Genomic DNA, 14782 nt, shown 5'->3' on the forward strand with positions numbered 1-14782 from the left:
CAACCATTGTAAACTGGTGGAGATAGGCTGATTTATACGAGCTGAGGTCCCAAACACCCTCTGGGAAACTGATGCAAGTCTGGTTCCTCAGTGTTATTTACTGTACTCTTGTATCCCACTTGCTTTTGTGGTTCCCGAAAGCAGTGTTTCATAGCATTTCCATCACTGCCTCTTTGGCACTGAAAGACCAATTTTCACGTGCCTGAAAGTTATTGGCTTCTTGTCTCGCATGAGGCTTAAGGATGTGGGAGGAGCTCTCCCTTTTCCCAGGTCACCAACATATAATGTGGGAGTAGGACTGAAGGGCTGGATTATGGGAGTGTGCTAAAGGGCTGGACTCACTGCATGTTCTCATAGAACCTTTTTGTTATGCATCTCTCTTTTGATCCTTCCTTCATTTTTCCAGTGGACAGTTTAGGGATCAGTGATGAGCTGAAGACCAAACTCAAGGATGTTCTAATCCAGGAACAGCAGTTCACTCTGGGAAGGATGCTAGGCAAGGGTGAGTCTGTACCAAAACCTGAACAAGACCTAATACACTCTGATTAATGCCCCATCTATTTCAACCATCACCAAATCAGTGGAAGCAGTTACAACCCGTTTGTCCCTTGATTGTGTTAAATGTGGTTAAACGTTGTAGTTTAGATGGGCACTAACCATCTCCTGGGTTAAAACAATTCAAGGCTTTGGCTTTGTTATGGGGATGTGATTAGGCCTCATCTACATTACAGCTGTTAAGAGTTTTTTAATCAGGTCACAAGACTTATTTATAGCTATCGCACACATAAGGTTTTACACAGTACTCCTGGTCCACTGGTATGCAAACTTCCCAGGTATTTTAAGCTAAGGAATATTTGCTTAAATTTCAGCCATCCCATCAACTTACAAATGTACATAGTGCAACTAAAGGATATGAAAGGAGTTCTATAAAAATTGTATTCCAATATGCTTTAGAGTCTTAAACGAAATAAGACAGCACAGAGAATATTAGGCACTTTACAAAAAAAAACAACTCAAGACCAAAAAAATTATATGGATCCAGATTCAAATGTTCTCAGTCTGGGGCAGTTTGAATGCAGGATTTGGGTTTAGAGCATTATAGGGGTAAGTCTGCAGCTGGATCTGAATTTTACCAGAATTTGAGGATGTTCAGCTCTAGCGTTTTAGTTCAGATTAATCGCTAGAAAAACATAAAGCATTTAATCAAAAGGCCGGCAATTAATCCAAAGGGAAACCGAAATCAGGCGGCATAGGCAATGGAAAAGGGATCTGGTTTTCGTTTTGACATAAACAATAGATTTCTAAGATTAGCTTTAAAGCAATTCTCTTCAATCCTGCTCCAGTGAGACTGTTCCGCCCCCCCCACACCCACCTCCCCTGCCTCCAAAAAATGTGCTTCTGAAAGTCAGTTTCATGGTAGGAGGATGATCTTTCTGCAGAAGAAAAGGGCTCAGATCTTGATGCCGCTCGGCAATAGAACTTGGGTAAAATTGGTGTGGAAGCAACATGTGCCTGCCTCTTGTGTCTGGATTTCATTGACAGGTACAGAGGATCATCCCACTGTTGACCCATCTGGCCAGATCCTCTGACCTTCCTGGGCTGCTTCCATGAGCTAGAAAGTTGCCCTAACAAGACACTTGGGCATTCCCTTAGTCTGAGAGAATCCTTAGCTGGCATTGGCCTGGTGCATCCAGTTCCACACCATCTGCTCCAGGCCCCCAACCCCAATTCTCAGCACAGGGGTGTTGTGGGGGTAGGAGAGGGCATGGGTGCAGTGGGTGGAGTGCCTTGCACTCTGGTGATCCCCGGCTGTGTAACATGCTTTGGTTGCTCTTAGGGACACCATAAAGATGGCTTTCAACCATCTTTTACCCCCTGCCACTTTGGGTCCTGTGACTTGCTCTATTGTGCATTGTGATTGTGGAATGACCACATACAGCACTGGGAAAAGCTAGCAGGAAAAGCTGACTTCTATCAGGTCCTTTCACTTGTGGTCTAGATGCCAGAACCACCTTGCTCCATTTTTTCACTCTTGCTCCAGTCCTGCTTACTTGGCAGCATTTCGATCTGAAACAATATACCTCAAACCAAGTGCATTCGTCTACAAGATAAGCGGTTATGAAATCATGTGGATTTAGCAGCTGGGACTTATTCCATCAGGCAAATCAAAGCTAGACTGAAACTAATGCAAACTGATACATTATATTTGTTTTAAATCTGTGTTATAATTTAAAACCACTTCAGACCAAAACAACTTTAACATGGTGTAGCCAGCCATACTTTGTCTACACTGGGGCCTTGTTTCCACTGGAGAAATTTACTGGGGCAAACACCCCCCTCGATCGATTGACATGTGCCTCCTGTCCACACACAAGTGCTTGAATAGATTGTCAGGCCAGCTATAGTCAGTGGATGTTAATCCCTGAATTTGCAGAGATAAGGCCTGATTGTGTCTTGGTTTATTGATGAATCCCACTGGCACAATCATTGGGTTGTCATCTCTGACAGCTGTCACCCTGGAGAGCTTCCTCAGATGAAAGCTTTCTTAGTTCTTCAGCTGAGAGACCCCTCAGCCCCAGCCAAGCCTGATTCAGCCATGCCCCTCGCAATATCCCCTTTCCAGAAATACTCCTCAGGTATGATCCATGACCCTCCCTCCAGCTCTGCACATCCTCAGTCAGCAAAGGATTGCCAGTTGAAACTGTCCCCTACCTAGCATACCTCCATCATGGTATTTTCTTTACCTTGGTCATGCTGCTCTGGCCTCCCACGCGCACACATGCTCATGAGGCTGCTGTAGGAGAAATGGAGCTGGTAGCTATATTTCTTATATAGCTCTTCAGCTCCCAGCTGCTCCTTCCATGATCCCTGGCGTAAACGTGATGTGAATCATCTGTGCTAGTGCTGTCTCCTTAGTTCCTGCTCTGGTTATTCCACAGGCGAGTTTGGGTCGGTTAGGGAGGCGCTACTGAAGCTGGAGGATGGCTCTTTCCAGAAGGTTGCAGTAAAGATGTTGAAAGGTGAGTGAAAGCAGGGCCACTTGAAATGCTTTAAATAAAATCACTTGGAAAGATTACATTTAGGCTTGGAAAGATTTGATTTTGATTGGTAAATGTCCGTCAACATTGATTTTACCACACATGCTCCCACTGAGCCACCTCACTTGTTTGTTAATCCCTTTTCTTTCCCCGTCATCTCTGTCCATTTCGTCTTTTAAAAAATATAAGCTCTTCAGGGCAGGGACCATGCCTCCTTATGGTTTGTACAGCTCCTAGCACATCCTGGGCACCAGCAGAAGCAAATAGTAAATATTATTGCTACTAAGTACAGAAAATGCCACTCAATTCCTTGATTCTGCACCATAGTAAGTCCAATGGCATGGACAATTCTGTCAAGTCTGCTTGGCCCTACACAGGTAGCAATGAAGGGCCAAATCCATCCAAATATATCCTGAAGTAAATGGATGAAAGTCTCTGGGCCAAATTCCGTGGTGAAGTAAATAGTAACATAAGTTATGTGTCGGGTGTAAGTGACAAAATAGCAGAATGCCCATTGATTTGGCATTCAGTGGACGTACAAAACAAGCCCAACTTCCATGTTGATTGGGAAGTAGGGTTGTAGCTGGAAAAGCAACTACCAGATAAATCAGATAAAATAAAGCAGGACCTTTTCTCACATACACTCACTCACATACTAGCCTGCGCCACACCATCCCTGTCGCTCCTGGAGCCAGTCAGACGTGGTGTAAATGGGTGCAGCTGCCATTGACTTAAACAGAAGTTATTCTTGCTTATGCTTGGAGCTGAGTTTGGTCCCCACTGAATACAAGACTGCAAACAACACTCACTTTGCATTTATTGAATGCCAGATTAGTGCAAGTTACACTGCTTTGCCATTTACAAGCATTTTTCTGACCAGCTTGTAAACCTCTGGGTCTGAATGTGATCTCCCAGCAGGTCTTAAGAACTCCCACCAAATTCAGCAGTGACATAAAGGAAGGGGAAATGACATGCTGCACTGAACCCTTAGCTCACTTCACAATCTGGAATAACAGCAGAAAAATCTAGGAAACTGCTTCAGATTTATACTGCTGTGATTGGATTAGCAACTGGTCAATGAGTAACTTTCATGCCCTTTAATGTCACTGCTGAATTTGGTCCAAGATCTCCAAGGCTGCTGGTGCCAAAGAAATCATTGCTCCTGCAAATTAAAAGAAGCAATACTGCTAAGAGATATAAAAGCATTGATCTTTTGTGTCACCAAGGTCATGTATTAAATGGTCTCCCCCATTTTGGACTGGGATTCCAGACTATCTAGTTGGTTGGCAACATCTTTAATCCCTTCTGCCAGGCTATCACCTCGCCCCCCCCCATTATAATTCAGTTCCTTTTAGCTAATTAATTCCCACGTCTTTAAGCCCCACTCATGATTTCTGTGGCTTCCAATGAAAGCTGTTGCTGAGAAAAGAGCTGCTAATCGACAGGTCTTTGCTCTGCCAAGAATGAAGTCACCAGATGTCCCTGATGTATGCTTGAGGCTCTCTCCCTGTTCCAACTTCTGTTCTCCCCCCACATCCCAGGAGAATGTGGCAGGCTAGGCTTTGTTGTGAAATGTTATCTAATTGTGCGTCTGAGACAATGTGTTATGCCTCACAAAGCAAGCTTCTGATAATCATGTCTCTTAATGCTCCTCTGAGTCACTGAGGAAAAATCTCGTGCTTCTGCCTTTCAGCGGATATCTTCACCTCAAGTGACATTGAAGAATTCCTACGAGAGGCTGCCTGCATGAAGGAGTTTGACCACCCACACGTTACTAAACTGATCGGTGAGCCAGCAGCAGAGTTCTATGGCACAATGTAGTTCCTCCTGTCTTGCCGGATCCCAAACTGCTAAATAAACTATACACATAAATGTATGCAGACTGTGCAACAGCACTGAGATGCAGCCACCTTCTGGAGTGGTGGGCCGCAGCGTTCAATTGTCCCTTGCCATTCTGCGGGATGTGGATGTTGCTCCTTTCCAGGCCTACCGGGAATTGAAGTGTGTGCATGCACACACATATTTTTAATGCAGCTGTAATTGATTTCTCTTAAACCATTTCTCCGTTCTTCCTTGGCTTTTGGAAATCCATTCGGCAACATTAGCCACAGATGGCCTGGCTGAGAAATGGCTTGTGAAAGGGATATGTTAGATGGGTCAGTGGAAAATAGGTAAAAAATAAACCTTTTGTTATCCATCAGATTAGAAACTCCTAAACAGTGAGGAAGAAGACAGCAGGACATTTCCTGCCTTGCTCTAAGGCATTGTGGGACATGGGGCAATGCAAGCAAAACTCTGAGTACTCTGTGGGGCAGGTCACCACCCCCTTTGGAAGGATCCTAGGAACTTTAGGGCCCAGGCCTGGAAGAAGCTGAGTGCCTCCTGAGTTGTGTTGAGCACCTGCAATTCCCCCTGAGGTAGGAGTCTCTGCACCTCATAGGGTCAGGCCCTGAGCGGGAGGGTGGCACATGGAATTCAACCCTCCAGAAATGTGGGTGACGGTGTTTCCCCCAGACTGTTAAGAAGAGGGAGAGGCAAGTGTAACGCCCTGCTCAGGATAGATCTGTTTGCAAACTGCTCTTTGCTGTGTGCTCTCTCACCCCAGGAGTCAGCCTGCGGAGTCGCCCTAAAGGTCGGCTCCCAATTCCCATGGTCATCCTGCCCTTTATGAAGCACGGAGACCTCCATGCTTTTCTGCTGATGTCCCGGATTGGAGAAAACCCCTTTGTAAGTCTTTCTCTTTGTATGACCCCTCCTGGGATGGGGTGGGTTTGGGAAGATCACATTTACACTGGTGCAGGTTTTTATTTCTCAAAGGTACCTGCAAGAGGCTAGAAGGTTTTGATCTCACTGGTGACTCCGGGCTCACAAGGTTCTGAAATGACTTTACTTTGTCGCACTTGCGTTGAGGACAAGCTGCCTCTCCACCGCCCCCAGTGTAGACCAGGGGGTAAATGCCCCAGTTTGGCCCTGAGTGACTGGAATGTTCCAGGGACCAATCTAGAACTGTGCTTTCTTGCAGAATTTGCCTCTTCAGACACTACTCAAGTTCATGATTGATATTGCCAGTGGGATGGAATACCTGAGCTCGAAAAACTTCATACACAGGGACCTTGCTACTCGGAACTGCATGTAAGTGGGCCAGGCGCTTTCAGACCAAACAAAGGCTAGGGAGAGAAGGAGGCAAAGCCTTCATAAGAGAGAGATAAGAGAGAAAGGGGAGAGAAGCCCCATGAAGTCACAGGAAGTGGCAGTAGCACAGGAAGTGGATACAGTCCTTTCCTCCAAGAAAGTGTCAACAGATATGGGGAAGCTAGGACCTGTTAGCCGTGTAAGGATTCATAGATTCCAAGGCCAGCAGGGACCATTGTAATCATCTAGTCTGACCTTCTGTGTAACACAGGCCAGAGAACTTCCCCAAAAGCGGAGCTTTTAGAAAAACATCCAATCTTGATTTACAAATGGAAACTCTACCACAACCCTTGGTAAATTATTGAAATGGTTAATCACTCTCACCGTTATTTCCCATCAGAGGAGAGGCATATCCTCACAGATGACTCCTAAGATTCAGCAAAGCACCCAAACTGAACCCTATTTGGGTTCTGTGTGTATTTTGCAGGGCTAATGTTTGGTGGGGCGCATGTTATGTTTTTGCAGCATTGTGTCATTTTGATGAGACATTGTCAGGTATCGCTGTGAGGTCACAATACAACATATGGAGCAGAGAGTAGATTTGGGCTGTGATAAGAGAGAGGAGCTTTTAGAACTGCCAGAAAACTGTATCAGCTCTGAGGGCTTGATAATGAAGATGTAAAAACTAATCTAGGATTCCCCAGAGTGCACATGGAACCCTCTGGTGACATGCGGACCCTGGCCCACGTGGAGGATTTCTCTTGAAATAATTAAATTGTTGACAACTGTGCATGATGCAGCATTGCAGTTTCTCTCTCCCAACCACTTGCCTGCTGCGAGGAAGGAGAGGGCTTTGTTTCTCATCCCTCCTCCTCCCCTGGCTACTTGGGATGGAGCAAGGGAAGGAACCAAACTCTTTTTCAGTAAAACTGGTGTACATCTAAATAAAACCACTTCCAACCCACTAGGCACCTGTCTGCATCTTTAGGCACTTAAATATCTTTGAAAATTTGGCCCAGGCAGCGGAAGCTTAAGTTTTGCACAAACACTGTGGGGAGGGGAGGCGATTCTCTCTGGACTCCTTTAAGTGGAAGTCGCTCTGCTCCCGCACTTCCAGAGTTGTAGTGACTCCCTTGTTAGTCTCTAGGAACTGTACTGAGACCTCCAGTCTATTTCACACCGGCCACCAAACGGGATAACTTGGGGACACCACCAACTCCAGACCCTGTTTGAGTTGGTGAGCTAAGGCTGAAACGTGCTCTACCTCATTACAACTGCCCTGAGCTGGCCAGTCTTGGATATATTTCTAGCTGTCTGAATGTAGCCAGTAGTTTCCTTCTTACTCATTCACATTTTCCCTTAGGTTGGATGAGAATATGAACGTGTGCGTTGCAGACTTTGGGCTTTCTAAGAAAATCTACAGTGGAGACTATTACCGTCAGGGCTGTGCCTCCAAGCTGCCAGTGAAGTGGCTTGCTCTAGAAAGCCTTGCAGACAATCTTTACACAACACACAGTGATGTGGTAAGTTTTGCTCTGGTGTTTGGAGCCAGGTCCAACTCCCCTAGAAGCCAGTGGGGATTTTTCCGTTGACTTCACCGGACAGTGAATCAGGCCCTTGGTGACGGAAGAGGACCATGTGAATGGTTGATGCCTTGTGTGAAGGGATGGGCGCATCCCTGCCTTCTGGCTTGGACCATGATATCAGAACTGGAGAATCTGGGAAATGTTTTGAAGCTGAACAGAGCAGTTTGGGGTGCAAATGTGAAAGCGATGAATCCTTCTCTCCTGGCCCTCTTCTTCTTTCACCCCTCGTCACTTCTCATCCCTGGCCTCCTCCCCTCACTTCCCTCTGCCTCTCTCGTTCCCCCACCCCATCCTTTCTATTCCTCCAGTTTCATCTTTCCTTTCTCACCCTTGTTCTTCTCCCTTTTTCTCTGTCATTGTTCCTTGCCACCAGAAGGTGACATGATCTCACACACACCCACTGGAGTAGCTCTGGCAATGCTATTTCATCCAGCAGAGGGCTATGTTGAGAATGATACCACACATCCCTGCCATATTGTTATGTGGATTAAAAGGCCACTCACTCCTTAGATACTCCTCTTTATTACGTTTCACTAAGGAAGTGAGGACAAGCACATGCACCTGGAGCTCCTCTTCCTTTCCTCTAGGTCTGCCTTCTGGTTCCCTCCTCTCTCCCTTGCTGCCTTCTGAGCTGGTTTCCCATTGGCTCCTTCCTTTACCTGTGTACCTGCACTGCCAATTACCAGTTATTGACGCTGCCTCTGAAGAGGTGGCTGGTGATTCCCCAGTGGTTCTCAAACTGTGGTTCAGGACCCCAAAGTAGGTCGTGACCCCATTTTAATGGGGTTGCCAAGGCTGGCATTAAACTTGCTGGGGCCCAGAGCCAAAGCCCAAGCCCCACTGCCCAGGGTCAAAGCTAGAGGGCCTCAGCCCTGGGTGGTGGGGCTCAGGCTACAGGCCCCTTGCCTGGGCCTGAAGCCCTTGGGCTTCAGCTGTGGTCCCCTCCCCCGCCCAGAGCGGTGATGCTTGCGCAGGCTCAGATTTGGGTCATGTAGTAATTTTTGTTGTCAGAAGGGGGTCGCGGAGCAATGAAGTGTGAGAACCCCTGCTGTACAGCCTGACTGCAATATTGCATGAGTACTGCCCTCGACCTTGCTGCGGAGTGCGCCCAATGAGTGACTGATGACACAGCTGCGTGTATCGCTGATTATGAGAAACAGTCTTTTTGCACACAGCAAATCCTGCTGGTTAGACTTCCCCTGGCATTTTCCAAAGATACGGGTCCGAACATACTAAGCCAAAAGTGGCTCATTCCCTTCACTGCCCTGGGCATCATGGCCAAACTCTGCACATCCCCCAATAGCCCCAAATCTGGTGCAGCGCAAGAAGCTAATTAGCTCACAGCAACCGTTGGAAAAAATAATGCCCCCTGCCCTGGCAAACAGGGAACCTACGATTTGCTAGCTCTGTTTGCTGTTCTGTTTCAGTGGGCATTTGGTGTGACAATGTGGGAGATTGTGACACGAGGACAAACCCCTTATGCTGGCATCGAAAATGCAGAAATCTACAACTACCTCATCAGTGGCAACAGGTTGAAACAGCCCCCAGAGTGCCTGGAAGACATGTGAGTAACTTGTTCCTTGCTTTGTTTTGACCCCCATGGAGAATCCTCTCTTAATGGAGACAGAGAGAGTCGGAGACAGCTGGCATGGCTTCTGTTCACCGGCTATTTCTTTTCAATATTTGAAGACACCTGCTAGAGACAGTCATGGGGGTTGCTACACACTATGAAGGGGCCAGTTTCTCTGCTGGCGTCACTCTGCCGAAGTCAGGGTAGTTACACTGACAGCTAAATTGGCCTGAGAGCTTGGACAGCGTCAGCACTAGAGAGTTTTGCCCCCCTTGCGAAACAATACCCGTGTTCCTTGAAACTCACTGCCACCCACCTCCTCCAGGCCAAAGCCTAAGCAAAGAGATGGGCCGCATGCCATGCCCTGAAGGTCAGGAGATTAATAATCTGGCATAACGATGGGGGAAGCATATCTCAGAGCAGAGGACCCTTTATTGCATTTTCCCTTCAAAGCTAGACACTGTCATCAAAAGCATCTCTGCTGACCTCAACTGCAGTTGGCAGAATATATAGGAAGAGAGGGGGGCCTCTCAGGTAGCCAGAACCTGAGCCATGTAAGGCTTTATAGATAAGTGTCCACATCTTACACTGCGGCTGGAAATAACAAGGAAGCCAAGCCAGTGTTTGGAATATCCTCAGACCCTGCAGCTAATGCCACTAGGCAGCCACATTCTGCACCAGCTGTAGCTTCCAAATGGCCATCTCCACACTGCATTGCTGGGTGATGAAGTGTTCCCTCTTCATAAAAGTACATGGAATGTGTGTATCTGGATCTTTCACTCTATAGCTGCTGGCATAAGCCCCCCAGTGCTGGAACAGACTTCTGTCTAGATTGAGCTATCAAGCTGGAGTGAATCCTTTGGGGCTGAAGCAGTCTTTATAGTTCCTTAGCTCCACCCCTAATACATGCTGACCAATCAGTGTCCTCTAACTGACTCAAAAAGGAGTCTCAAAGCTGGCAGCAAACACTGCCATCTTTCTCAGCTCCAAGAGGATTACTCCAGTGCATTTCCTAAGGTAAAAGCCTTTTCATTCTGGACAAAGGCATTTGAGAAGAGGAAATGAGAAGCCATCCATGCTGAGCACTCCCAGCCGTTGGTTTCTACTTTCCCATTTTTCCTTGAGCATCTTAGTACAAATAATATATTCTCCATTTAACCCTTTCACTTGCTGCCCTATAAGGTCTCCATGTCCTCTGTGGCAGACCACTCCATCACACAGCCCAGTGCAGGGGACGCTTCTGAAAATGTTGGCTTTCCCCTCTCTGTCTCACTTTCCCCATCTGTAAAGTGGTGCCTAGAGAATGATCTGGAGGAGTCCCTGTTTCACGGAGTTGTCTGTCCCCCACATTGGCTGTTCCACATAAGGGCATGATCTGGCTCTTGTTAGTAAGTCATTCACCTTCGTCTTCATGGCAGATCACTTTTTGACTGTTTCCTAGCATTTGTATATCTTTTTGTCAACCCATGGTTTGACTCTGGCAATGAAGCCAAAATATACAGTGAATGTGGCACTGCAAAGTAGCGAGCAAGTCAGAGTAACCAGGCTTTGGTCAACTCTTTTGTACAGAGTGTTTGTGTAGTATGTGGGCCTGCTTCTGATTGGTGTAAATCAGGAGTAATGCCATGGAAGCCAACTGCTCCACTGCAAAATTAGTAACAGGCTCACTAAAGTGCTGTCTAGCTACAGTGAGAAGAGTTAAAAATACCATCATGCAATTCTGTATTCTTTATTTCTCAGTAAGCCCCATATCGGATTGCTCAGTTTACAAGTTTACAGGTCTATTTGTTTTGGGCTGCTTTTCACTGTCAGAACTATAAGATCACAACAATAAAGATTCTGGAATAGGAATTTAGTTGCCAGCTTGGTGGGTGACGCACAAAGAATACAAGAGATCTGGCTTTTTTCCAGCTAAATGAGTTCTGCTGTGCTGATGACACTACGAACTTGTTTTGTTCCCAGGCTGAGCAGAGCTGAGTTAAGTATAAAACACATAAGACCTGATTCTTTATTCCTTACCTGAGTAAAATGCGCACTGAAGTCAGGGAGAGTTTGGCGTGATTGAGAACTGTGGGTTCTGATCCACATGAAGCAGATATGTGACAAAAAGATCCCACTTTTCAGACTATATCATCACCCTGGCCACCCCACAGTATCTAACCCTTGGAGTATCTGGGGTAAGCTAAAGGTGCCTTTCCCAGTAAAATCACCACAATAAGGGGCAATACCACCATTGCCTGCCCTCTGGAGGGTGACTCCTGCCTGGCACAAAAGGGCCAGCCTAGCTCTGGGAGGTTTGATGTATGCCTCTCTGCACTAAGTTCTGTGAGTTTGGCCCTCGGTCTCTTGTGCTGCATTGTAAGAAGGAAGAGCTCCTTCCTGGCCGTCTCCCTTTGTCGGCTGTGCAGTAGGTCCAGTGCTTCATTTGTGCCAGGGCTGAGCCCTGGCACCTCTGGGCTTGGCAGTTCATAGCCCTGGCACCTCTGGGCTTGCTGTGACAGTTATGAAAGTAAAAAAAATTGTTTGAGCCCTGGCACCACTTTCATTACAAATTAAGTACTGAGTAGGTCTCACTGGAGATCTGTCTGTGACCACTGCAGCAGATGTTTCCCAGGCATGTCTTGCGCTAAGTGAGAAGATGCTCTCTGGAGAGTAGGGAAGCATGTGTGTGCCATGTCTTCAGCATGTACCGGTTGTAGGAGGATATTTAGTAGCCCTGGAGTGGGTGGTCAGTGTTGTGATCAATTTGGTCACCTGGTCAGTTTGATTAGGACCAGGTTTTTCTAAAAGTTCACAAACTCAGGATAGTAGATCACGGTTTTATTTAAATAAAGAGGAGCAACCATGTGATCCCCAGCCTCCAACTCTGTTGGCTCCCTGTCCATTTCAGGACCCAGTTCAAAAGCCCTGGTTTTATTTAAGAACCTCCATGGACTCTCTTTATCCCATTTCATAGACCTCATCTTCCCTCCTCACTTTCTTTGCTCTTCTAACATGACCTAGCACTCCTGGTGCAAGAACTACAGTGCCTGCATGGAGGAGTGACTGGATGGAGGGAGACAGAGTGGGGAGGGGGGTTGTCAGCCAGTGAAGTGTAAGAGGTTCTCCTGCTGAGCCACAGTCAGGAGCGGAGCTAATAGCTCCACTCCTGACTCTGACCTTCATCCACTCTGGCACTCATACAACTTTGCCTGTAATGACTGAAGCTCAATTGATACTTGACCTCAGAAAAAGCAGTCTATGTAGCATGACTGGTACCGTGGCTGATAAATGACTGATAGAGTTTTGCATGCAGAGATGGAGTGTGTCACAGCCATTCTAGGGGGAACACACAGTAATCCTGGTAATTTTTTCCAGAGCAGACAAGGCCATTTTAAGCTCAGTTATTCAAGCAATAAAGACTTTGTCTGTTTCTTTACAGCCCTTTGAACTAGAATAATAATGCCCATGTTACATGGGGATGGTGCCTTTTACCAATCAAGTTGGCATTCCGTCATAGTAACAGTAATAGCATGGGTGGCAGGTGAACCCCAGGCTCGGGGAGGCTAGACCCTGGCCCAGACCACGCCTTCTGCCCAAGGCCCCGCCCCTCTTGCCGGAGCCCAGAGTCCCTCCACCTCCCGGTGCGGCAGCCAGCCCCACCCCCATCTCCAGGCTGCCGGAGTACCCCCATCCCTGGAATGCCAGGCGGGTGAGTAGGCGGCGCACGCCCCCCATCCCCCACCCAGCCCCAAAGCACCGGATAGGTGAGTGGACGGCACAGCCCCCCCCAGCTCCGGAGCACCAGGCAGGTGAGTGGGTGGCACAGCACTCCCCCCCCCCCCCAGCTCCGGAGCACCAGGCGGGTGAGTGGGTGGCATGGCCTCGCTCCCCTAGTCCTGGATTGCAGGCCGGCCCCGATTAGCCCCCCCGCCTGGGGATCCGTCCATGGGGGAGAAGAGCTCCCTGCGGCACAGCCCAGGAAGCAGGAAGGGGCCTGGGGGTGAAGCGTGGGCAGGACCACGCAAGGCTTGTTGGGGAGGCACAGCCTCCCCCTGCCTTCCATACCCGCAGCCCATGAATAGTGGATTGGTTCCATTATGCCCGAGGAGCTGAGATAACAAAGTTTAGATAGAACCTTTTAGAACTCTGACCAGAAATTGTCGCTCCTAAAAATCTGGCTTCTATTTTGGTTTTGGTTTTTTATTTTTCCTCCTCACGGTTTTATCTATCATTTGATTAGAATCTGGAACAATAAAATCTCTGATCCACTGTTGAGAGTATAATACACACACTATTGAACAAAGAGCAGCAGTTCTCAATCGGCGGTCTGCGGCCCCCTGGGGGTCAGTGAGCCCTTTCAGGGGGCCTGCAGGGCCCTATGGCTGAAATCTGGTGCCCTGGGCCCCAGCGCTGAAGCCAGGAGCGGTGCGGGGCTGAAGCTGCCCCTCCCCCCCCCCGCCCGCCCGCCCAAGCTAGGAGCAGCTCCTGAGCGAGTCAGGGGCTGGAGGTGGTGCTCCCTCCATGGACCCCGCTGTGTGGAGCTAGCTCAAGCCCTGCCAGCTGCCAGCCCTTGTCCCCCAAAATAGAAGTTAAACTATGCCTATGCCCAAGGGTCCCCTGGCTTGGAGCCCTGAGTTCCCCCTCTCCACCCCCACTGGGCCGTGGAGTTTTTATAGCATGTTGAGGGGGGCCTCAGGAAGAAAAAGGTTGAGAACTCTTGCTGAGAATAAAAATCTATTACTAACCATTGCATTTATTCGGGGTTCTATTCATGCCAAGCAGCATGGCCGGACTGATGCTCTACCAAATCAGCTTTGTTGGACTGGCCTTTTGATTTTGATTTTTTTGTGTGTGCGACTCCTGAAAACCCTGCTTCTTGGCAACAATCATTCTGACCAAAGTGAAAATACTCTGGAAAATGTGAGGAGACTAGGAATTTGATACTATTGAACATACTGAAGGCAAATCCTCTCACCCTGTGCCAAGCCTGAGCAAATGGCCTTTGTGTCAGTGAGTTCTGGAGAGGGATGTGAGCTTTTTATTTGTTGGTATTGTAGCTATGTCAATTTACTACCCAAAAAAGCATCTAACTGCTTCTAAAACATTCTAGTGACACATCTAGCTCAACCAAAAAATAAGCATCCAGAAGTCAGATTTGACAAATGCCCTTGTTAACTCTCCAATACACCAAAACTAGAACTCTCCCCTCCCCATCACCCTGTTTTTTCCCACTCAACCCACCCCAGAGAAATCCTAGGAATATTCACTGAGGGCTGTGGGTGACTCCTCTGCAGATCTGGCTGCTTGAATTGCCTCTATACACAGAGATTTTGGGGTGGTATAACAGAATTATTCCCAGAACTTCCACTGGGATAGGGTGTAATTGCATGCCCCCACCCCCATTATGGCTTGTTGGCACAACTGACCCCTAAAGTGGTGGTTGTACCATGTCACTGAGTGAAGAATTGGGTCCT

The 14782-nt window shown here is 47.7% G+C and overlaps 1 protein-coding gene across 2 annotated transcripts in view; it reads left to right on the forward strand.

Moving 5' to 3' along the window:
- Positions 1 to 14782, forward strand: part of TYRO3 (TYRO3 protein tyrosine kinase) — a 54725-nt gene that overhangs the window by 34781 nt on the left and 5162 nt on the right. For both annotated transcript variants that reach the window (XM_039538141.1, XM_039538142.1), the window contains 7 exons: positions 407 to 502; positions 2940 to 3020; positions 4732 to 4824; positions 5644 to 5765; positions 6061 to 6170; positions 7534 to 7693; positions 9184 to 9320. In XM_039538141.1, the coding sequence (XP_039394075.1) occupies positions 407 to 502; positions 2940 to 3020; positions 4732 to 4824; positions 5644 to 5765; positions 6061 to 6170; positions 7534 to 7693; positions 9184 to 9320 (799 nt within the window). The remainder of the gene's footprint in view (positions 1 to 406; positions 503 to 2939; positions 3021 to 4731; positions 4825 to 5643; positions 5766 to 6060; positions 6171 to 7533; positions 7694 to 9183; positions 9321 to 14782) is intronic.

This window comes from Mauremys reevesii, linkage group 4 (genome assembly GCF_016161935.1).
Source record: "Mauremys reevesii isolate NIE-2019 linkage group 4, ASM1616193v1, whole genome shotgun sequence".
Classification (NCBI taxonomy): domain Eukaryota; kingdom Metazoa; phylum Chordata; order Testudines; family Geoemydidae; genus Mauremys; species Mauremys reevesii.